This window comes from Phalacrocorax aristotelis, chromosome 25 (genome assembly GCF_949628215.1).
Source record: "Phalacrocorax aristotelis chromosome 25, bGulAri2.1, whole genome shotgun sequence".
In the NCBI taxonomy this organism is placed as follows: domain Eukaryota; kingdom Metazoa; phylum Chordata; class Aves; order Suliformes; family Phalacrocoracidae; genus Phalacrocorax; species Phalacrocorax aristotelis.
This window is the reverse complement of record NC_134300.1, coordinates 2354141-2374804: the sequence shown is the minus strand read 5'-3', so window position 1 is coordinate 2374804 and position 20664 is coordinate 2354141. Positions and strand designations below refer to the sequence as shown.

Genomic DNA, 20664 nt, shown 5'->3' with positions numbered 1-20664 from the left:
CTGCCTCGCCAGCCCCTAAGCAACACACGCTCGCTTTTATTACGGCACCTACAAATCTGGAAATACAATTCGGGGTCCCCCGGCTCCTTCAGCTGCAGCTGAAGAGCTGCGGCCTCACTGCGCAGGATTTCTCACCCCCTCCCCATGCTGCAGATGCTCAGGAGAGCGCTGCTCCAACCAGGGATACCTGCTCCCCTCACCGGCAGCCCGTTCCCCTTCGCTGTCCTTACGGAGTCGCACCCATCACTGTCCAGGGCCGCTCCGGCCCGGCTCGCGGGGCTGTCGGCGCAGCCGTGGTACGAGGCGGATCCGACCCACTGCTGCCGCAGGGTGGGGTCTCACTTGCCAGGCAGACCCTGCGGGTAGCCGCCCGCCGCCTCCAGCATGGCCCTCCTCCGCACAGTCTCCTTGGCCACGCTGTGGTTCAGCCTCCGCAGCCGTTCCTGTACGGGGGAGAACGGCAGCCGTCAGAACGGGATTGAGGCTGGGGTCCCCCAAAACGCTGCAACCTCCAACCCCCCGGATTCCCCGTGCTGACCTGGGCGTTCTGCAGGATATTGTTGACCAGCACCACCCTGCGCCGGGCGTTCAGCAGCTTCTTCACGTAGGGGTCGAGGTCCAGTGCCACTTTCTGGTCCTCATTGATGCGGCATAGCTCTGGGGAAAGAGCAGAGAGTGGGAGCAGTCCCAGGGCATGTGGGGCAAACCCTGCTGTGTCCCCCCAAGCCAGGTGACACACGCGCACCCCCCCGTCGTGCCTCACCTGTGGCCAGGCTGTCGATGTGCTCCCGCAGCTCCACCTGGCTCTCCCTGCGGAGGAGATGGCTCAGTGGCCAGGACAAAACCCTCACCCCCAGACCCAAACCCACCCCTACTCCCCCTCTGACAGGGAACCCGCACCCCCCAGCTGCCCCTGACTCCCTCACCTCACCCACCCGCACCCCCTCAGACACCCCTAACTCTCCCCACTACAGACCCCTAATGCCCCCCACCAGCACCAACACCTCCAGCCCCCTCAGCCCAGCTCCGAACCCCTCAATTCCCCACACAGGCACCCCATAACCACCCCAGGTGCTCCAAAAGCTCTTCATCCCCCACAAAACCGCCTCCCGCCACCCCCCCGGGGCCGTACCTCCCTCCTCCTCAGCCCCGCTCCCGCCGCCATGCCTCCTCCTCAGCCCCGCTCCCGCCGCCATGCCTCCGCCTCAGCCCCGCTCCCGCCGCCATGCCTCCTCCTCAGCCCCGCTCCCGCCGTTCCCCACAGACGCCCCGGCCCCTCCTCCCTCCTCCCGGTTCTACCGGACCTGACGGCGTGGACGTGCCCGTCGAGCTGCCGCACCGCCGGCCTCAGAAACTGCAGCAGCCCCTCGGCGAACAGCTCCCGCGCCGCCGGGCCGCCGCCACCGCCACTCCCCGCCGCCATCTTGGCGCCGCTCAGCGCCGCGGGGGCCGCCGGGAAATGGCGGCGACGCGGGGGCCGCTGGGAAACGGAGTCCGCCGGGGCGGGAAAGTCACTTCCGCCCCGCGGCGCGGGGGCTGCTGGGAAATGTAGTCCTGGGCGGGCCCCCGCGAGCACAGCTGGATGCGCAGCTGGAGCCACACCCCCTGCCCTCCACAGCGCCAGAGCGCGCCAGGCGGCAAACCCCAAACCCATTCATTAAATAACGGTTAAACCCAGCCCCTGCCACGTGTTTTTGGTGCTTTCTGCTTTTTCTTTTTTTTTCTTTTTTTTTTGGCTTTTTCTTACAAAAATTAAATTAAGAGGGGTGGGGGTTAGCGCAAGGGGCCCGGCTCGGCAGCGGGCATGGTGTGCAGGACCTCGTCCAGCAGCTGCAGGGCGCGGTGAAGGTGCACCTCTATCCAGCACGGTGTGTGCTTGATGCTCTGCCGGGGGTAGTCGGGCCCCCAACCCTTGACAAAGCTCAGCCGCAGGATGCACAACCGCCGCAGGTCGTCCACGCCGATCCCCGCCGCCGCCGAAAGCCCTGTCCGGGAGGGACACGGCTGTGGGTGGGAGATCCCCATGGACACGGGACGGGGGTCCTGTCCCAGCCCCGGGGGGGTCACTCACCCACGGCGGGCGCGATGCCTCCCACCGAGCCGGGCCCCGGGATGTTGCCGGCCACGGCGGCAGCCTGAGCAGCGGCTGCAGCCTGGGCCGTGGCTGCTTGCTGCTGCATCTGGCGGTGGCACTGGCGCAGGTCAAACACCTGGACGGGCAACGCAGGGAGACCCCTGAGCTGGGCAGAATTGGGGGGGGGGAATGCCCCAGGGACCCCCTTTGGCAGGGGCATAGGATCCCTCCATCCCTGCAGCCCCTCCATTGTCCCTCTGAATTGGGGACCCTTAGCCTGGGACTCCCTTTAACATGGACAAGGGGCTCCCTCCATCCTTGGGGTCCCTCTGTTGCCCCCCAGCATGTGGGACCCATTGCCCAGAGCCCCCTTTAACGTGGCCACGGGGTTCCCTCCATCCTTGGGGTCCCTCTGTTGCCCCCCAGCATGGGGAACCCATTACCCAGAGCCCCCTTTAATGTGGCCACGGGGGTCCCTCCATCCCTGGTACCCCTCCCTCCTGGGGACATGGGGTCCCCCCACCCCACGGGGATGCCCCACCTTGATGTAGGCACCAGGGTAGATCTTGTGCACGGCGTCCCCGGGGGCTCTTCCCGCCTCCCGGTCCAGGTAGTAGCTCTGCACGAAGACGGCGTGGTCGCTCAGGCACCGCATCCACACGTCGCCCTCGCCCCGGCACTCCAGCTGCACGCCCTTCCCGATGTGCAGCCTGTCCCCCAGAGACCGTCAGCACCGGCGCCCCCCCGGCTGCCCCCAAAACCCCCCACTAGCCACCTATATCCGCCCGCTCGCCCTGAACATCTCTCATTTGCCCTCTATATCCCCCTTCAGTCCCGTACCTTGCCCATTTCCCACCGTCCACATTCCCCTTTCTGCCCCATATACCCCCATTTGCCCCCTATATCCCCTGGTTACCCCTATTTTTCCCCTATATCCCCCTTCTGCCCCATCTATTCCCCATTTACCCCCTACTTCCCCCCTTCTGCCGCATCATCCCCAGTTACTCCCTATTTTCTCCCATTTTCCCCCAATATCCCCCTTCCACCCCGTACATCACCCCTGCGCCCCCGTGAACCCTTTTGCCCACCCTTCTGCCCCACGCCTCCCCCCAACATTGCCCCCCATTAACCCCATCCATTCCTTCATCCCCCATTCACACCCGTACCCCCCAGCTGACCCCCACCCTTTTTTCCCCCCACCCCATCCTGCCCCACACCCACCCTCGGCACTGCCCCGCGGCCCCCCCTCCCCACTTCGCCCCCCGCCCCACCGGGCCCGCTCGCTGGCGTCGGTGCGGTGCACGTTGGAGAGCTGCCCCAGGCAGAAGCGGTCCCCCCCTGAGGGGTCCACGTAACCGTCCACGATGACCACGGGGCAGCTGGATGGCACCTTGAAGATCTCCCCCACCTGCACGTCCATCTCAAAGTAGGCGATGGAGCACCAAAACTCCGGCCCTTGGGGGGGAAAGAGGCAGATTTGGGCGGGGGGCAGTTGTCAGGGCACCCATGGCTCGTGGAGAGGGTGATCACCAGGGTGCTAATTAGGGTGGGGGGCCATTTACCGGGGTGGGTGGACACTGGTTGCTGGTACGGCCCGGAGCTATGGTGTGGGGGCCCTGGGGAGACATGGGGTCAGCGCAGCGAAGCGGCTGGGACCTTGCAGACACCCCTCCCCTCCCCAAATCCCCCCCCAGACCTACAGTAGTGGTTGGGGTGGTGGAGCGGGGGCTGCGGGTGGCTCCGGCTGCTGGACTGCGGCGGGGGCGTGGGCTGTGGCCCCCCCAGGCTCGGTGCGTAGACGGCTGCACCGCTCCAGCTCGCTGGCGAACCTGGGGCAGGAGAGAGGGTGGCCGGGGGAGGGGTGTTTCCCCACGCGGGACCCCCGCCGAGCCAGGGGGACGTGGGGTGCCCCTGGTACTCACTGTGGTAGGGCAGCTTGCGGTAGCCGTTCTGCGGGGGGGGCTGCGCCGGGGTGGCTGGGGGCGGCGTGGGGCAGGCGATCTGCAGCAGCCCCTCGCCGTGGGGCAGCGAGAGCAGGGAGCTGCCGGGGGCCACTGTTGGGGGGTGGGGGAGGTTGGAGTGAGGGGGCTCAGGTTGATGCCCCCAAACCCTTCCCAGGGGATGGGGGTTAATGGGGGGGGTGTCTTACCTGGGGGTGACATGGGCAGCGTGGGGTAGAGGCTCCCAGGGACACGGGGGGACTCGGGGAGCTGCAGGGGGGGCAGCGGCTGGTGGTAGGGCTCGGCAGGGGGCAGACGCGGCGCCCGCTTGGCCCCCTGCTCCCGGCCGGGTGGCACCTCCATCTGCACACAGTCATGGACAAACTCCTCCTTCACCAGGCGCGTGGGGGGCACTGGGGAGGGGGGGGGACACACACCGGAGACCATGGGGGGCACGGGGACCCGCTGTGGGGAGGGGATGCTGGCTCCGGGGGTGCTCCCCGCCGGCCCTGTGCCAGGGTCTCACCTGTGCTCTGGATGCTCAGACCTGCCGGGGAGAAATGGGGTGTGTGGGGGGTGTTATGGGTGCTGTTGGGGGGACCGGGCTGACCCCCCCCACCCCTTTCCTGGGGGTCCCAGAGGGACTGGCTCACCGATGGCAGGGGCCACCACACGCTCGTAGTGGTAGGGGTTGACGCAGACGCTGTCGTACTTGAGATCGAAGGCAAATTGGCAGAATTTGACGTGTTTCAGCTCGTTTTTATGTAGGTCGGGCCAACGCCAGAGCCGGGCGTAGATGACGTGAGGGAACCCCTTCCTGCCGGCCACCTGCGGGGGACAGGATGGGGACACTGGAGCGACGAGGTGGGGGCATGGGGATGGTCCCCAACTCCTGATCTCCCCCCCCCAGCCTTGGCTGACAGCCTCCAGCCCGCCTGCACAGTACCGCAAAACGCATGTCCGGCGCCAGACCCCCCCAGCATCCCCCCCGGCGCAGGGCCTGGCGCCGGGCCGGGACCCCGCGGCGGCCGGGGGGCTCCCCCTGCGCCTCCCCGGCTCCAGACATAACAACCCCCCCGCTGTCCCCCCCCCCCAGCTCCCGCTCGCAGGCTGCCAGACAGTGACTCATCCTGGGAAGGGGGGCTGAGTCGCCGGGGGATGTCAGTGCTGGGGAGGGGGGCCACACGCACGCAGCGCTGCCTGCAGCTGCCCCTGCCTCCATGCATCTGCCCCAACAGGGTGGGGACCTCTGCCTGTCCCCGTCCCCCCGTCCCCGGAGCAGCGGCAGTTGTGGGTGGGTGGGTGCGAGCCCAGACGCTGAAGTCAGTGTGGCTCCCAGCCCGGAGCTGCAGGCTCGATGCGGTGGGGGTCCCCCTGCGCACCCCTCCTTGGTGGGGTCCCCTTCACTGGGGCCTGGGTTTCCCCCAACTTGAGGAGGGCACCAGGACACCTGGGTTCCCCCAGCTCGGGGAGGGCTGGGGGGTCTTGGGGCACCAGGATGCCTGGGTTCCCCCAGCTCAAGGAGGCTTGGGGGGTCTTGGGGCGTCCCAGCACCCTGGTCCCCCAAGCTTGGGGAGGGCTTGCATGGGGTGCCGTGGGGCACCCAGGTCCCCCCCAGCTCAGGGAAGGCTGTGGGGTCTCAGGGATCAGAGGGCACCCCAACACCCAGGTGCCCCAGCTCTAGGAGGGCTGTGGGGTCTCAGGGGTCATGGGGCACCCCAACACCCAGGTGCCCCAGCTCTAGGAGGGCCGTGGGGTCTCAGGGGTCATGGGGCACCCCAACACCCAGGTGCCCCAACTCCAGGAGGGCCGTGGGGTCTCAGGGGTCATGGGGCACCCCAACACCCAGGTGCCCCAGCTCTAGGAGGGCCGTGGGGTCTCAGGGGTCATGGGGCACCCCAACACCCAGGTGCCCCAGCTCTAGGAGGGCCGTGGGGTCTCAGGCGTCATGGGGCACCCCAACACCCAGGTGCCCCAGCTCCAGGAGGGCTGTGGGGTGCATGGGGGGCTGTAAGGCCGGTGCGGCGGGGTTACCTGGAGCCGCCCGTCCAAGGTGCGCTGGATGGTGACGCACTTGCTGGGGTGGGCGCCGTTGGTGGTGATGGCGGCGATGAGCGAGTCGAGCTCGTCCTTCTTCTCCTTGAGCTTCTTGACGAGGCTCTCGATGGCCCGCTTGGCAAAGGTCTCGTTCTCCCCGCCCTGCCGGTGGCACATCAGGCTGTGCACGATGCTCAGGCAGGCGTCGCTGCTCGTGGGCGCGCCGAGGGACATGGCGCTGCTCCCCTGCAAGGCACGGCACGGCACGGCCCTGCCTGTCACCCCGCGGCAGGGGACCTGCTGTCCCCCCTGCCCTCGCCTGCACGGCTGCCGAGCCACGAGTTAAGCACCGTACGGGGTGCCGGTGCCCACGGGGCAGACACAGGGCGGTCGGTGCTGGCAAGGGGGGGACGTGGCCCCTGTGTGGCACCGGGGACGCAACAGCCCCCCAAAACAGCACATGGCAGAAAAGGAGGACGCGGGACAAAGCCGTATGTCACCTCGGAGTGGGGGGGCCAGCCCGGACACCTGGGTTCCACGGTCCCTGTCCGGGGTGGGAAGAGGCACAGGGGTTACAGCAATGCCAGGACACTCAGGGTGTCCCCAGCTCCCCGTGGCGGGTGGCTCTGACGGCGGCAGAGCCAGAGGTGGGCCAAGGCTCGGCAGCATGCACAGATGTGGGGACACCGTCCGTGTCACACCACTGGCCTGGCAGGGAGCACGCCTGCGTGTACACAGCGTGCAAGGGCGCCTGCACGCATGCAAGCGCTCGCTCTGGGCCGGGGCGATGGACACGTGCTCCGCCGCTGCCTGTCCCATCGCTGGCGCAGGGGCCAGACTAAACAGAGCCCCAGCTTGGCGCCGCTCCTTAACCCCTCGCTCGCTGCTGGGCTTCTCCCTTTCCTGCCTCCCCTGCCAGACTGCGTACACGCCAAGAACCGCATGCATACGCACACGTGCCAGGGCCCCGCGAGCATCCCCAACCCGGCCGTGGCCGTGCCGGGGCGGCGCGCCCGTTGAGGTGCCACCGCAGCGGGGTCCCGGCTCTGCAGCACAGCGGGTGCGATGCTCCGGGGTCTGGGAAAAAACCTTGGGCCGGCGGCAGACGCAACAGACACAACAAACCATCAGCTCCTGCGCCATGCCGCTTATCCGTGGGACGGGAGGCAAGCTGTCCTGCCAACGCCCTGCCTGCTTGTCCCCCCCGTTGGGCGTTGGGCCATGGCCCCTCTCTTGCCGGAGCGATGCTGCTGGCCGGGCTCCTCCGGCCTGAGATGAGCCAGATGCTGCCGGCCATGGGGACACCTCCAGGGATGCTGGAGGGGTCCTGCCGAGCCCCCCGTGGTTGGGGCACAACCTTGAGCACCCCGCCAGGCCATGGGGTTCACCCCATGGGTGCTAACACAGCCTCGAGCACCCATCCTGGTGCTGCCCTGATGCCGGCACTCCTGCCTGCTCTCTGCCAGCCCGCTCATCCCTAGGGGCCCTGCCTGCCTCAGGGCTCAATTTTAAGGCCAAAGGAGGTGAAAGAGGGTGGCGGGGACTCTGTGAGCAGGAGCTGTCCAGGATCGCCCTGGAAGGAGCGTCCAGGGGCCCCAGCGTCAGTCCCAATTCCCCCCAGCTCCAGTGGCTGGACCCCAAGGCCAATGCCGGGAAAGACTCAAAGGGCCAGGGCCATCTCCAGCCCCATCCAAAACGCAGCCTGGTCTGGTTTGGGGGAAACTGGGGTGAGCTGGGGCCAGAGACGGCTTCTCCCAGGCTCCAGCTCCCCCCTGGAGATGGAACGGCCAGGAGCGCTCCCGGAGGATGTCCCTGTCGGCACCGCAGGCAGAGTGGACCCCAAAAAGGCCCCTCCTGCCCCGGCGTCGGAGCGAACTAGAGGAATAATGAGGCGCCTCATCGCCCCGCTCCAGATGGAAAGTGACATTTCTGTGCGAGTCTTTTGTCCCAGCCGAGGGGACGCGGCTGGGGGCTTTTCACAAACCTGTCAGGGCTTCTCCTGCAGCAGCACGGGGCTGGGATCGAGGTCTCCCCTCCTCCCCACCCCGCATCGCTCGTGCCATAAAAATACCTTGCTGATCCCGCAGCCCGAGCCCCAGCGCCGGAGTCCCAGCCCAGGAGGGGGACGAGCAGCGTGGGTTGGGGGGACACGAGCTCCCGCAGCCCCCGCACGGACACGGACTCTGGCCTAATCTCCTCGGCTCCAGGGTTGCTAACTTTGCTCCCAGATAATCCCAAAGGCAGGGACAAAGGGACTGGCGGGTGCCTGGGTGGGGACTTCACTCCTGCCTGTGCCTCCCCGCTGCCAGCCCGGCTTCTGCCCCCCAGCCCAGCTCCGGCTCCCTGGGCTGGGAAGGGGGATGCTCTCCGTACTCGAAGCCTTGGCTCATGGAGGGAGGCTGAGGAAGGCAGGGAGGGAAGCAGGAGGGATGCCCTGGAAAAGCAGGTGCCAAGGGGCCGTCCCCGCCACATCCCAACTCCCAGGACTTCGCGGGGCAGTGGCCCACCTCTGTCCTGAGGTCGCCCGCAGGTTGAAAACGGGTGTTCCCCTGGTTTTGATGCAGCGTCGGAGCGGGGTTTGGGGCACCGGGCGGGAGGAGAGCGGGGCGAGGCGCAGGGGGGCTGCCTGAGCGGGTGGGGCTCCTTGTGCCCCCGTGCCCTGCCTGGTCCCCCCGCGCCCAGGCAGCGCTGCACGGCGGTTTAACGGGGGCGACTGCGCTGACAGCGGGGGGCCGGGGGATGCCGCAGTAGGCAGGTGGGATCGGCAGAGAGGGGCGACGGGTTGGACGCAGGGTTTCGAGTGGGAGGACACGAGTGGGGACGCCCGTGGGAGCCGGGGTACAGCGGGGCTGGGGTCTTGGGGTAGAGGGGAAACACCGGGGCCGGGCTGGCTACTCACCTCCGCCGCCCGGCTCTCCTCACTCGGGGCTCGGCTCCCGCGGCATGTCCTCCGTCTGCCCGCGGCCCTGCCCGCGGCCCTGCCCGCTCCCGCCGCCGCTTTGCAACTTGTTTGCTACAACAACAAAAGGAGAAGCCGGAGCGCGTGAGGCGCTGGTGCGCCGTAACCAATAGCAAACAACGTGACAGACGGTTGTCGCGTCGTTAACCAATAGCGGCCGCGCTTTCACGGCGGGCGGGGCGGCTGTCTGCTCCCAGAGGGATGCGACGTCGTTCCCCGCCGGCGCCCAGACGGGGTCCCTTTTCCTCCCCCTCAGGGGAACGAGGGTCCCCTTTTCCTTCCCCCCCACCTCAGGGGGCACAGGGGGTCCCCTAGTCCTTCCCCCCCACCTCAGGGGGCACAAGGGGCCTGCCCCCTTGTCCTTCCCCCCCCAACCTCAGGGGACACAGGGGGTTCCCTAGTCCTTCCCCCCCCACCTCAGGGGGCACAGGGGGGTCCCCTTGTCCTTCCCCCCGTCTCAGGGGGCACAGGGGGTCCCCTTTTCCTCCCCCCTGTCAGGGTGCACAGGGGGGTCCCCTTGTCCTTCCCCCCCGGCTCAGGGGGCACGGGGGGGGGTCCCCTTTTCCTCCCCCCTGTCAGGGTGCACGGGGGGGTCCCCTTGTCCTTCCCCTCCCCACCTCAGGAGGCACAGGGGGTCCCCTTGTCCTTCCCCCCACCTCAGGGAGCCTGCCCCCTTGTCCTTCCCCCCCACCTCAGGGGGCACGGGGGGGTCCCCTTTTCCTCCCCCCCGTCAGGGTGCACAGCGGGGGTCCCCTTGTCCTTCCCCCCCACCTCAGGAGGCACGGGGGTCCCCTTGTCCTTCCCCCCCACCTCAGACCACTGCCGCAGGACAGCCCAGGGAAGGAGGCCAGAGGCAGCGGCTTCGCGCTGCAGGGAAGGGGAGGCAGAGCCGGCCTCCTGGGCCCCCAGCCGGCAGGAGACACACTCTCCGTACAGGCTGTACGGCATCTCTCTGCGTCTCCCCTCACAGCAAAGGACACAGCCTGCCCTCGGCTTCCTTCTGCCCCTGGACATTCACCCCACAAAAACAAAGAGCAGAAACACCCCTGCAAAAATCCACCCCAGAAAAAGAAGAGCACGAAAACTCCATTTCCGGGGGGGGGAAAAAAAGTCATCCAGACTCCGTGTTGCTTTTATAATTATTTCTCCTTTGTTACAACAAACCAGAAGTACAAGATTCCATTGAAACTGGAACAGTTCACAGAATGACCGAACTTAAAACTTGAGGGGTGGGGGGGAAAGAGACCCCCAAACCCATGGGGGGGGGGGGGGGGGGGGGGAGTGCAGGCAGTTGGTCTGACCAGAGGACGCTGTTTTGGTTACACCAAAAGGTGACAGATGAATTCTGGACCCCGTGTTTTAAATGGACAGTTCTACCACACTTTGCCATCACAGCTGTAATTTTACGCTCCTGCTTCCAATTCCTTTAAATAAACACTTTCCTTGCAGATACAGAAACCACTGGTGCCATCTGTTCCAATGCAATGCAAAGGAAATTCAAATTTTATCTCCAAATGAAAAAAAAAAAAACCAACCCAACACAAAACCAAGGAATTTTCACCTGGGCAGAGCTGTGCACCTGGCATTAACAGGACGCTGGCTACCAACAGAAGAGGAAGTTTTGGTGCGAAAAAAGATCGGCTTGTCTAGGAGTGCTACACCTAAGCCTGGCCCAACTGTTCGCCCCGCTGGGAAGGGTTTTTGTCTTTTTTTATTTGCTTGAGATGGGTTAAAAACTGAACTGCGGGTGTGAACTTGGCCCTTCGGTCACGCCTGGGGACAGGGCCGATCCCAAAACGTGGCCGCGGAGCTCAAGAGGCACATGAACACACGATCCCAGCACTGCCGGGCGCTTCACCTAACGCAGCGCGGGCGCCGCACCGGGTCACCAGCGCCGACGTCAGCAGACTAACGGCACCAGATCTGTCACATTCGTGTTTGGAGTACTTGGGGGAAGAAGAAAAAAAGAAAGACATAAAAAACAATCCAAAAAAGGTTTCATACAACAGAGTATCAAAACGTTAAAGGAACACACTAAAGTCTGATCTCTCGGTAGAACAGGGCCGCTCCCTATTCCTGCGGGTCCTTCCAGCATGAATCAGGGTTTCCATTTTTAGCTTATGGGCATCGACATAACACACTAATTTCAACAACAGTCTCTCGGAACGACCTTCAGTCGTTTGTTTCCGGGTCTGTCTGAGCCATGTAAGCATCCAGCTCAGCATCGAGGTGTCCTTTCGTTTTAGACATGTACGCATCTAACTGGTTGTCCAGCTGCTCCTTGGTCAACGCAGGACGTGCCGATCCTCTTCCTCGTCCTCTGCCTCTGCCGCGACCTCCGAAGCCCCCTCGTCCCCGGCCTGCCATGCCGCGACCTTACAGTGAGACAAGATGACAGTTACGCACTCCCCCAGACCCAGCCTTGGGGTTTGTCGCGACGGCAGAACCCCGGCCGCCGCTCCTCAGCGCCTGGACCACACGGCGCGCTCGGCAATGCTGCTCCAGCACCTCCACGGGGAAGCCCTGTGGCATCGCCGCAGCACCTACCCCTCAGCCGACCTCCAGCTCCTGCGGCAGGTCCAGCTCTGCCGCGCTGGATTAGCTCCCCGGGCTGCTCCTGTTTCAGTCTAAAAGCCCAGACGGAGGTTTGAGCCACGATTAAGAGCCACACTCTTAGCTCAGCCTCCCACCTCCATGTTGCACACTTCGCTGCCATGGAACGTACCCCGAGAGCCTACATATCGCTGGGAAAGGCTGAAGATTTTGGCAAAGCAGCAATGCCATTAACTATTATGAGCAAAGTTTTTCCCACAGACAAGTACTTCAAATCGAGAGGTTTTCAGACTGCTTCAGAAGTAGGATACCCAAGAGCCCACATCGATCAGCATTTATTTGTCAGGCTAAGAAATAAAGCTGAAGCTACAAGCCAAAGTTGTCAAGAGATAGGCAGCTTCCCGGTAACTGTCTGCTCTAACTCCTACAAACGTTGGGTCAATCCCAAGTAACAGGAGAGAGCGTTTGGCTCATGTTCTAACCAAACATCTGCCTGAAACATTAACAACCCTACCATCAACAGCTGTCTCCTGTATTTCCTCTTGCGCTCCTGCTTTACTGCTTCTCTGATTTGTTTTTGAAAATAGAGTTCATTTACCCAAGACTTGACTCAGTTTCAGACTCTGAATTCAAGTTTATTTTGCAGGGGTTTAGGCTTTCTCCTCTGTTAAATTTTTCCCTCCTCTCTAATTATTTTAGGAGTCTTGGTTTACACAGCCTCTATATCATTTGCTTAAGTGCGAGGAGACAGCATAGTCTTCCTCAATTCCCTGGAAGATTACTCACTGCCTCGACTACTGTTCAAAGCACACGCAGCCAGTGACAAGCTGCAGGAGAGGAGGAGCTTCGCTGAGGGTCCCCAGAACCCCTCCGGCGACACCGACACGGTCAAGGATCTTGGTGAAGCAGCAAGGTATTTCAGGAAAGGAAAATTTAATCAGCCCTATGCCGCAAGCCAATTCAAAAATAGAGGGGGTTTGGGGCTGCATGTACTTCCGCATGCTAGCCTTAAAAAGGAAAAGGAATTAAAGCTTATTTCTACTTATTCAGCAGCAATGTGTCGCTCCTGAAGCCTGGCACACTCACCTCTGCCACCAAGTCCTCCACGGCCCATGGCGCCTCTGCCCAGACCACCTCTTCCAGGGCCACCGCGACCTCTAAGGCCTCCTCTTCTCAGGCCCATCCTGGGGGATATACCTCGTCCTCCGCGAAGCAGGCTCTGACCTTCAACAGCGAAAGGGAATTCAAATCACAAACTCCTTTTCCAACCGAGCAGCAGAACTGGAGTCACGCTGCCGAAAAGCCAGCGTTACTGATGCATAAGCCGCTCCAGTTGAGCCGCGGTACCGACCTCTGAGTGCGACTCCTCCTCTCAGCAGAGCTCTTGCTCCCCGGCCACCACGCATGGCTCCTCGCGGCAAGCCTCTCTGCCCCATAGACAGTCCTCTTCCTCCCATGGCACCGCGAGCAAGGGGTCCCGCCGGCCGGCCTAGTCGTGCCTGAATGTTACTTTTACCGAGGCGTTGTTTTAAGCTCTTCTGGAATAGAAGATTTTGAAGAAAGAAGAAAGTCATGCAGCAATCTCAGACTTGCACCACAAACTGCGCAGCGATCGCCTAGCCATAAAAGCGGTGTGGTTTTTTTTTTTCTTTTTAAAAATAAAATAGCAGGTCACCGGCTCTCTGCAATATATAATCAAGCTTCAAAGACAGACAACAAAATCTGCTCTGGGAGGGATAATTAGTGAAGGTCAGAGGACACCGACCTTTCCTGGAAGCAAGTGTTTGTGCAGAGACAAGAAAGTTTGGAGATTTCGAAGGAAATCTTTTTCTCCATTTTTAGCAGCGCTGCTCAGTTCAAATCAAAGCAGACACTTAATCCACAAGGCAGCCCACTAATCCCTTCTGCTGGAAGGTGACAGTCCAAGCAAATCCCTGAGACAGAAAGCAATTACCCCTGCTGTGGCACACGCCTAACCTACCTCTGCAGAGCAAGTGCCATCTGTGCAGCCACACGCCACGGATGCCATTCCCAGTGGCCTCCTGCCCCAGCCAGGCCGGGCTTCCACCCAGATTAAGGCCACAGCTAGGAAAACCAGCAACTTTTCCATCTATGCTACGAAAAGAAAACTATACTGAAGAAATTTACCCTCACCAGACAGCAAAATAAGTCATATTTGTGTATCTGGCTTTTGAAGTGTTTTCCTTTTTTTCCTTTTCTCCATGTCACGTATGTCCAGCCACCAGACTCCATTTCAGACAGAGCCGGCTTCCCTCGGGCCAGCCGTCGCAGCGCCTGTCCTCAAACGCCTACACCAGAACCGCTGCAGAGCCGGCCCGACTGCTCACGAAGCAGCTGCTGACCCGCCGATTTACATCCCAGCACTGTCAACAGGCACCAATCTGGTCTCCGCAGGGCAGGCTACAGCTTCTGCAGGCACCGCTGAACCCTGCAAGGAGCTAAGAAGCAACAGTGGGAACCTTCACACTTGCCTCATGAAAAAGAGCTCTCGGCCCTAAAGGTGACGGGAGCCGCCATAAAGGCTATATTTTACTACACTTCAAGTTATTCCTCGTCTACTGGACCCAAGCCTGCAGACAGCCGAATTGGTTCCTCTAAAACCAGTCTCTTCTGTAGCTGTAGCAAGATTAAGCTTTACTACCTCAGAATTTAGATAGTCATTCACTTTTCCAACAGACATAGCAGCCTAAAGTGTCAGCCTCTCTCTTTTGCCCAGCCTCACTGGCAGGAATGAGAAAGCATGTGTACGTTCCGCATCCAATTATTCATTTATGTCACTTACCATGAGAGTTTAAGATAAGCTGCTGGACTCTGCACTGAAACAGCCTAAGAGTGCTCGCCCTTCTCCTCTACCTCAGAGCGGTAGCACCTTGGTCTGCTCCAGCTACTCAGTAAATGCATGTCTAGAACCACAGTCAGTGTAAATGTTTTTACATTAAAAAAAAAAGCACACAGCAGATTTATGTAAACACTTGTGCATTCTGACACAGAGGATGAAAAACACAAACCCAGGAATCTAGCAGGAGCAGTGCTCCTCCGCAGGAGTTTAGAGAGGTCCTTTCTGAAGCCCAGGTGACCCGTCACGGGGGTCAGTGCTCCCCAGAGCTTCTGGACACAGCACAGCCAGAAGGGGCAGAAAAGCTCCTGGTGATACCAAGTGTAACGCTTGTGAAAATCCAACCACCACATCAACTTCCAGAGCAACCCAAAGTAAACCAGGTTTCCAAATTTCCCTACAAAGCCCTTCCATGGCCCTCCTTTGCTGCATTTAATTCCAGAAGACCGTGAAAGCACACCTAGGCCCAACATAAAAATCAAATGGGTTTAAGAGCTAAGCCAAAAGACTCGTTCTTCCCTGTTCTTCCGTGGCGCCTCAGTTCAGCAAGCAGAAACTTCACTTACCACTTGGGAAATTCTTAACTTTTCAATCTTTTTTTAAGCAGAAAATAACTTAGACTACCCTTTCCAGAGCTTTTGTTTACAAGCTCTGCAACGCTAACTGGCACCACAGTCTGTTTTTACAACAGAAGTCTCAAGAGGTCTTAAAAAGCAGCTGCATTCCTCCTTATCAGTGAACAAGCCCTGAATGCGACCATGTGTGGCCGGTTTAAGTATTCCAGCTATTTGGTGAAGCTGCTCAGCTAAGAAGTTTCCAGGGTTTTCTCCTCATGTGCGAGATAACGTACAGGATCGTACTGAACTACTGCTGTAGTCGAGTCGTGCAGTGCCGCCACTCTACCTCGCTGCACAGCCATGTAGCGCTACTGCATGTTTCAATTTCTGCCCTACACATACATTTTAAGCTAATCTAAGCCTTCCCATTTTAACATAAGCTTCAAAACTTGCAAAAACCCCTAGAGTCTGACAACGAGCCGGCCCTAAACAAACAACTCTTCTGTATGTTATTGAGGTTCCTGTTGTAGCGGCATTTTGACCCCTGCCCCTTCCGTAAGTCCAGAGTTATGGAGAAGCACACCGACGGCGGCAGAGAAATCAAAATCTCGTGTGTTCGCTTAGGTCTTCTGCCCGACCGACAAGGCAGTTTGAGGAACACACCATTATCTGCAGTACTCATCACCAAGACGTGGAACAATAAAGACTCTTTATAAGGAGAATGCAGTTCTATGCTTTAAATCCAGGCCTGCATTCTAGCATTCGCGAGCAATCAAAAAACGAAATCAGTTTGTTCATCTGTTCCTCGCAGCCAGCTGCTATCGAGGGAGTGCACCAAGACAGGGAGGAGTTGGGGATGGGAGCAACCCGCCTCAACTGGACAGTAAGTACTGGAAACAATCTGCAGCAATTGTAACTGCAGCTAGATTGCGAGATGAAGCACTCAGCAGATCCAGAAACTCAGAATGAGAACATTTCTCTGAAAAAATAGAGAGGAGATATGAAAAGCCAGCACAAAACCCTCCCAGCTCAGTAATATTAACCAGTAAGTGACAAAGCATTACTTATCTGAAGCGAAAAGTGGGATTTTTCTGCAAGTCCCTTCTAGGTCTCTCATTTTTAACTTTCAGGAGCGTTTTTCAAAATCCACCATAACCTGAAAAAGCTGTCTGGTGGTGACAGGCATCAAGGGGCTGCCCCAGAATACGCCACTTTCTCTCACCTGTTTAAGCTTCAAAGCAGCCTGGACAGAAGGTCTATTCTCCATCTGCTGGGCCAGTCTTCTGTTTCTGGCACTGGCTAGCTGCTGCTGCTGCTGCATGGTAGCCCGAATATTCACTGGCATCGGCTGTTTGTTCTTCAGCATGTTAGTAAAGCTTCAAGGTCGAATAAAATGGGTGTTTAAATAAAGCTTTATTACATACATTTATCGGCATTTCATGGTTCTCAAGACTGGATCTCCAGATCCCATGAACCTTACGTAAAGAGTGGTACTTAGGTCACGTCATATGTGATTACGTATTCCTTGTTTTCCACAAGTGTGCAAGAACTGGAAACTCAGAAATGATGTCGTATATTAATTCAGAAGTGATAAAGCTTTAGGTTACTGATTTTAGAAATGGCGGAAGGAATGAAAACAAGCAATAAGCAGAGATGATCATGACAGATGGGAGAGGACATCACAGAAACAGAAAAGCAAACTGAAATCTGACTGCAAAAGCCAAATTAACCCTCAAAGATCCGAGACAACTGTGTAAAAACTCCACGCCAGAAGGCAGCTTTACAAAACACATCGTCCTGAGAGCAGACCCGTGTGCCTCTGGCGCACCACAGAACTGGTGCCGTAAGAAATGCCACCACCCAAGTGCGCTCACTTACATGAACAGTTCACTTGGCAATTTTTTTGGTGCACAAAGAATCTTCTGTCTGTAAGAGCTATATAGGAGCAGAAGATACAGCAAGATGCCAAGCCTCCTTAGTAGCAACCCATCAGCTCTCTACTGTGTCCTGGGAGCTACACAAGACTGCAAAAGAAAACACTTACGGATGAGGAATATGGACTGACCAGAATGAAACGGGCCAGCAAACCTTCCCTGCACTGCACCCCACCACTCATCTTCCCTGGGGTAAGCTCCGACCACCGGGTCAGGCCACGTCTCCCTGCGGCCCTTGCCAGAGCAGGAACTGCATGCAAACAGCTCCCTTTATCCCTTGTTCAATAATACTAACGTAGTTAATCCAAGGGTGATTAGTAAGAAAGTGACACGTAACTGCAGCGTCGTTGTTAGTTGTCACTGTAGAAGCGCAAGAGCTCAATGGCATGGAAAAACAGAAGAATACTCAACGGAAGAAATAAAGAAATCAAGAAGAGAGAGAGATGGAGATGAAGCAAAGCATTTGCCTCTTACAAGGCCCAAAACATTGTTAAAGGGCCTTCGGGCTTGTTTAATGGCCTGCTGCATGCCTCTTACAGGCCAGACCACATGCACGTGTGTCCGCCTCGGACAAAGCAGCAAGCCTGCTGCAGCTTAGGTAACATGCTACCATGCTGCAGCGTCAACTATATAAATGTAAAAACATGTGGAAGAAAAAGGGAGGGTGTGAGGTTTCTCTCTTTTGTTATAACACATCCCACCATATTTACGTGTTGAATAGTTTAATATTAACTGCTATGGATAAATTTCTCCAAAACACTTGCCCTTTTAACCTTGCGTACCACATTTGTTGCAGCTTAAGACAGAGGTGCATAGCCATCTGCTTGTTTTAGTGAGGTTAAAAGAGGGCAGAAACCACGTTGGTTTTTGGACACCGGACAGTGATAATTAAGTAAAAAAATTTCTTATGAGCTGAAGCTGCTGTTGGCTTCCTCACCGCTCGTTCAGAGACATCTTGGTGGTGCTCTTTAGCACAACCTTCGGTGCTGACTGTGCAGCCATCTTCAGGTCAAGAGAATCTGCAAAACACAAGAACCAGATTTAAAAAACAGCACAGATATCTCGTGCTTACTTGACTAAGTGTTAAAACCCCCCTGGCATTCCAGCTCCTTTGGTGGAGAGAACCGAGAACAGGGCAGGTAATGGGTATTCTATTAACGCATTTTTAGTAAGTTTTCTAGGCCACTACCATGATACAGCAGATTTAATAAGTCAGCAAATTATGCTAACTCATCCTTACTAAGAAATTGTCTTTTTAGAAAGCGAAAATTTTACCATTAGCAGAAGCAATGCTGCAAAACTACAGCCCATCAGCAGTCAAAATGGCACCCAAATATCTTGTTTAGTACAGCATCAAGTGACACGGCCACACTTCCTAAGCTTTTCGTATCAGAAAGATGGAAACCTTGATTTGTTTTAAACACACACATACCGTACGCTTGGCGATAAAATTCCAAGATTACAGAAGTCCCACATACTTTAAAAATATTAACATTCCATCCTCCCATGGTGACTGCCACCACTTGGACAGAGAGGAACTGTAAGGGGGCAGTCGCTTCGGCTTTTTAATATCTAATGCTCTGGTAGGCAGCTCATCCACAGTCCTAATGCAGCTCTTTAACATGAGAACGTGCTACATGCCTCACGAAAGCAGAAAAAGCATTTAAACTCAGCTGTTACTCATCTTTGGAGCACAGCTCAGGCCCGAGTGCTTTGGCAGCAATGAATACTACTGAAATGTGCTAAGCTCAAACCCGGTAACTATGCAGATCTATTTTTCTTTTTTATAATTAGTACCAAACGTAATGCTTAGAAGACCGCCGAAAGCTACTCACCCTCAAACTACTTTGAAACAAAAGGTTTCGTTACAATGTTTTACGGTCCGTTGGCTAGAAATTCAGCCAACTGGCAGCCGAACCCTTTTTTTTTTCCCAGCAAAAAATGCTTCTTAAAAGCGTTTTTAGCTTAACAACCACCACAGCGCAGTTCGCAGAGGAAACGCCGCTCCCACAAGCCCGCCTCAGACAAGAAGGAAGGCCAGGCCCAGCCTAGGCCGCCCACCCGTCCCTGTCCCACAGCTGCCCTACGAGACGGGGAAGGGGAAAAAGCCCGGCCCTGCGTGCATAAAGCGTGGGCAGGAGCGAACACGGCATCCCCCTCCCCCCCCAAAAGGCAAAGATCAGCGCCCCCGGCCGCCTGAGGGGACCCCGCGGCCTTCCTCACGGAGCCTCCCCGCAGCCCTCCGGCCAAAGGCCGACCCCTCTCACCGAAGCAGACGCTCGCCAGGTCTCCGGTGGGGCTGACTGACCGGCTGGCGGGTACAGCGGGATGCAGGGCTGACTCCGGCGCCCTCCGCCCGCTCCCGCTGCACTCAAACACCCGGCGACAAAATGGCGGCAACAACCACAGCAGCACCCTCCCTCCTCCCACCGGCCAAAATGGCGGCGGCGGCGCTCAGGGCGCAGGCGCAAAGCCCGGCACGTCACCACGCCCCCTACTATTGGGCGGGGAAGCCTTGACGCAAGGGGACGCCCCCTCGGCTATTGGTGGCTCGGGGTGGGGTGGGCGGGGCCAGGCTGCGGGCGGGAAGGTGCGGGGGGGTCCTTCCCGTCCTGAGGGGGAGTCCCTCAGGCAGGTGGCGGCGGAGGGTCAGCTGCGTTTTGGGCGGGCTCCGGCAGGACTGATCCCCGGTCATCAGGAGTACGGCAGGCGTGTGAACCTCTGCGGCAGGGCCCAGTCTCCCAGGGGCCACCCGGCAGGGCCTGGCCTGGATAGAGGTGTCAAATATGGGATTGAGAAGCAGCCTTGTGGAGAAGGACTTGGGGCTCTTGGTGGACAAAAAGCTGGGCATGAGCTGACAATGTGTGCTCACAGCCCAGAATACCAGCCATATCCTGGGCTGCAGCAGCAGCAGCGTGGCCAGCAGGCCGAGAGAGGGGATTCTGCCTGTCTGCTCTGGTGAGATCCCACCTGTAGCGCTGCATCCAGCTCTGGAGCCCTCAGCACAAGAAGGACATGGACCTGTTGGAGTGGGTCCAGAGGAGGCCACAGAAATGACCCGAGGGCTGGAGCCCTTCTGCTACGAGGCCAGGCTGAGAGAGTTGGGGTTGTTCAACCAGGAGAATAGAAGGCTGTGGGGAGACCTTATTGCAGCCTTTCAGTGCTTAAAGGGGGTCTATAGGAGGGATGGGAGCAACCTCTTTAGCAAGGCCTGTTGCGGCAAGACAAGGGGAGATGGTTTTAAACTAAAGGAAGGTAGATTTAGACTGGATATAAGGAAAAAATTTTTTACAATGAGGGTGGTGAAACCCTGGCCCAGGTTGCCTAGAGAGGTTGTGGAGGCCCCATCCCTGGAAACACTCAAGATCAGATTGGATGAGGCTCTGAGCAACCTGATCTAGTTAAAGATGTCCCTGCTCACTGCAGGGGAGTTGGACTAGATGGCCTCTAAATGTCCCTTCCAACCCAAGCCAGTCCGTGATTCTAAGAATACTGGAGGAGGTCTCAGGGTGCCTCTGGTCCGCCCACCCAGTGCCGTGCCATGCCTGTGGCCTGCCTGTCCCTAACGTGTCCCCGCTTTCTAGCGGGGCAGCCCCCGTGTGGGCCCCCACCGGGTGTGGTTTGGGGTGTGAGGGCCCAGAGCTGTGCGGGGTGGTTGGGGAGTACCGGGGCCGGCTCCAGCCCCGGCAGACGATGGCGCTGGCGGCCCTGCGCGGGGGCTAGGCTGGGCCGAGCCTCAGCGTGGGGGCTGCT

The 20664-nt window shown here is 58.9% G+C and overlaps 3 protein-coding genes across 8 annotated transcripts; all 3 read right to left on the bottom strand.

Annotated features, from left to right (window-relative positions):
- Positions 1-16: 16 nt before the first annotated feature.
- On the bottom strand, positions 17-1457 carry SNAPIN (SNAP associated protein). The gene is made up of 4 exons (XM_075075374.1): positions 1305-1457; positions 764-810; positions 539-657; positions 17-443 (listed from the first exon to the last, which is right to left on the bottom strand). Exons 1-4 carry the CDS (start codon positions 1421-1423, stop codon positions 339-341), a joined length of 390 nt encoding a protein of 129 aa, XP_074931475.1. The 5' UTR covers positions 1424-1457; the 3' UTR covers positions 17-338.
- A 233-nt stretch (positions 1458-1690) lies between these two features.
- Positions 1691-9068, bottom strand: LOC142048453 (mothers against decapentaplegic homolog 4-like). 4 transcript variants are annotated; one of them, XM_075075367.1, is made up of 13 exons: positions 8951-9037; positions 6552-6595; positions 6049-6297; positions 4668-4842; positions 4541-4561; positions 4224-4427; positions 3997-4128; positions 3775-3903; positions 3637-3690; positions 3346-3529; positions 2616-2784; positions 2072-2210; positions 1691-1985 (listed from the first exon to the last, which is right to left on the bottom strand). In XM_075075367.1, the coding sequence occupies exons 3-13, from the start codon at positions 6283-6285 to the stop codon at positions 1774-1776; spliced, it is 1656 nt and encodes a 551-aa protein (XP_074931468.1). In that variant the 5' UTR covers positions 6286-6297; positions 6552-6595; positions 8951-9037; the 3' UTR covers positions 1691-1773. The 4 variants fall into 4 exon arrangements, with proteins under 4 accessions (XP_074931468.1, XP_074931467.1, XP_074931470.1 ...); XM_075075366.1 differs by lacking the exon at positions 6552-6595 and having other exon boundaries at positions 8951-9068; XM_075075369.1 differs by lacking the exon at positions 6552-6595 and having other exon boundaries at positions 2616-2693; positions 8951-9068.
- A 1069-nt stretch (positions 9069-10137) lies between these two features.
- Positions 10138-19366, bottom strand: CHTOP (chromatin target of PRMT1). Of its 3 annotated transcripts, none has more exons than XM_075075501.1 (6): positions 19179-19358; positions 17849-17930; positions 16200-16353; positions 12915-13098; positions 12650-12787; positions 10138-11385 (listed from the first exon to the last, which is right to left on the bottom strand). In XM_075075501.1, exons 2-6 carry the CDS (start codon positions 17911-17913, stop codon positions 11183-11185), a joined length of 744 nt encoding a protein of 247 aa, XP_074931602.1. In that variant the 5' UTR covers positions 17914-17930; positions 19179-19358; the 3' UTR covers positions 10138-11182. The 3 variants fall into 3 exon arrangements, 2 of the variants coding, with proteins under 2 accessions (XP_074931602.1, XP_074931601.1); XM_075075500.1 differs by having other exon boundaries at positions 12915-13101; positions 19179-19357; XR_012657488.1 differs by lacking the exons at positions 10138-11385; positions 12650-12787 and adding an exon at positions 13718-14022 and having other exon boundaries at positions 12968-13101; positions 19179-19366.
- Between the last annotated feature and the right edge of the window lie 1298 nt (positions 19367-20664).

What these genes read in the sequence shown, in the direction of transcription:
- CHTOP (XM_075075500.1), bottom strand. Translation starts at nt 17,913, where the DNA reads ATGGCTGCACAGTCAGCACCGAAGGTTGTGCTAAAGAGCACCACCAAG. An exon ending in CTGCTTTGAAGCTTAAACAG is followed by an intron (nt 13,102 to 16,199) that starts GTGAGAGAAAGT and finishes CTTCTATTCCAG; the next exon opens with AAGAGCTTAAAACAACGCCT. An exon ending in TGGAGGACTTGGTGGCAGAG is followed by an intron (nt 11,386 to 12,649) that starts GTGAGTGTGCCA and finishes TCTCACTGTAAG; the next exon opens with GTCGCGGCATGGCAGGCCGG.
- LOC142048453 (XM_075075366.1), bottom strand. Translation starts at nt 6,285, where the DNA reads ATGTCCCTCGGCGCGCCCACGAGCAGCGACGCCTGCCTGAGCATCGTG. An exon ending in CCTTGGACGGGCGGCTCCAG is followed by an intron (nt 4,843 to 6,048) that starts GTAACCCCGCCG and finishes TGTCCCCCGCAG; the next exon opens with GTGGCCGGCAGGAAGGGGTT. An exon ending in GACGCCAGCGAGCGGGCCCG is followed by an intron (nt 2,785 to 3,345) that starts GTGGGGCGGGGG and finishes TCTGGGGGACAG; the next exon opens with GCTGCACATCGGGAAGGGCG.
- SNAPIN (XM_075075374.1), bottom strand. Translation starts at nt 1,423, where the DNA reads ATGGCGGCGGGGAGTGGCGGTGGCGGCGGCCCGGCGGCGCGGGAGCTG. An exon ending in CATCGACAGCCTGGCCACAG is followed by an intron (nt 658 to 763) that starts GTGAGGCACGAC and finishes CTCTTTCCCCAG; the next exon opens with AGCTATGCCGCATCAATGAG. An exon ending in ATATCCTGCAGAACGCCCAG is followed by an intron (nt 444 to 538) that starts GTCAGCACGGGG and finishes TCCCCCGTACAG; the next exon opens with GAACGGCTGCGGAGGCTGAA.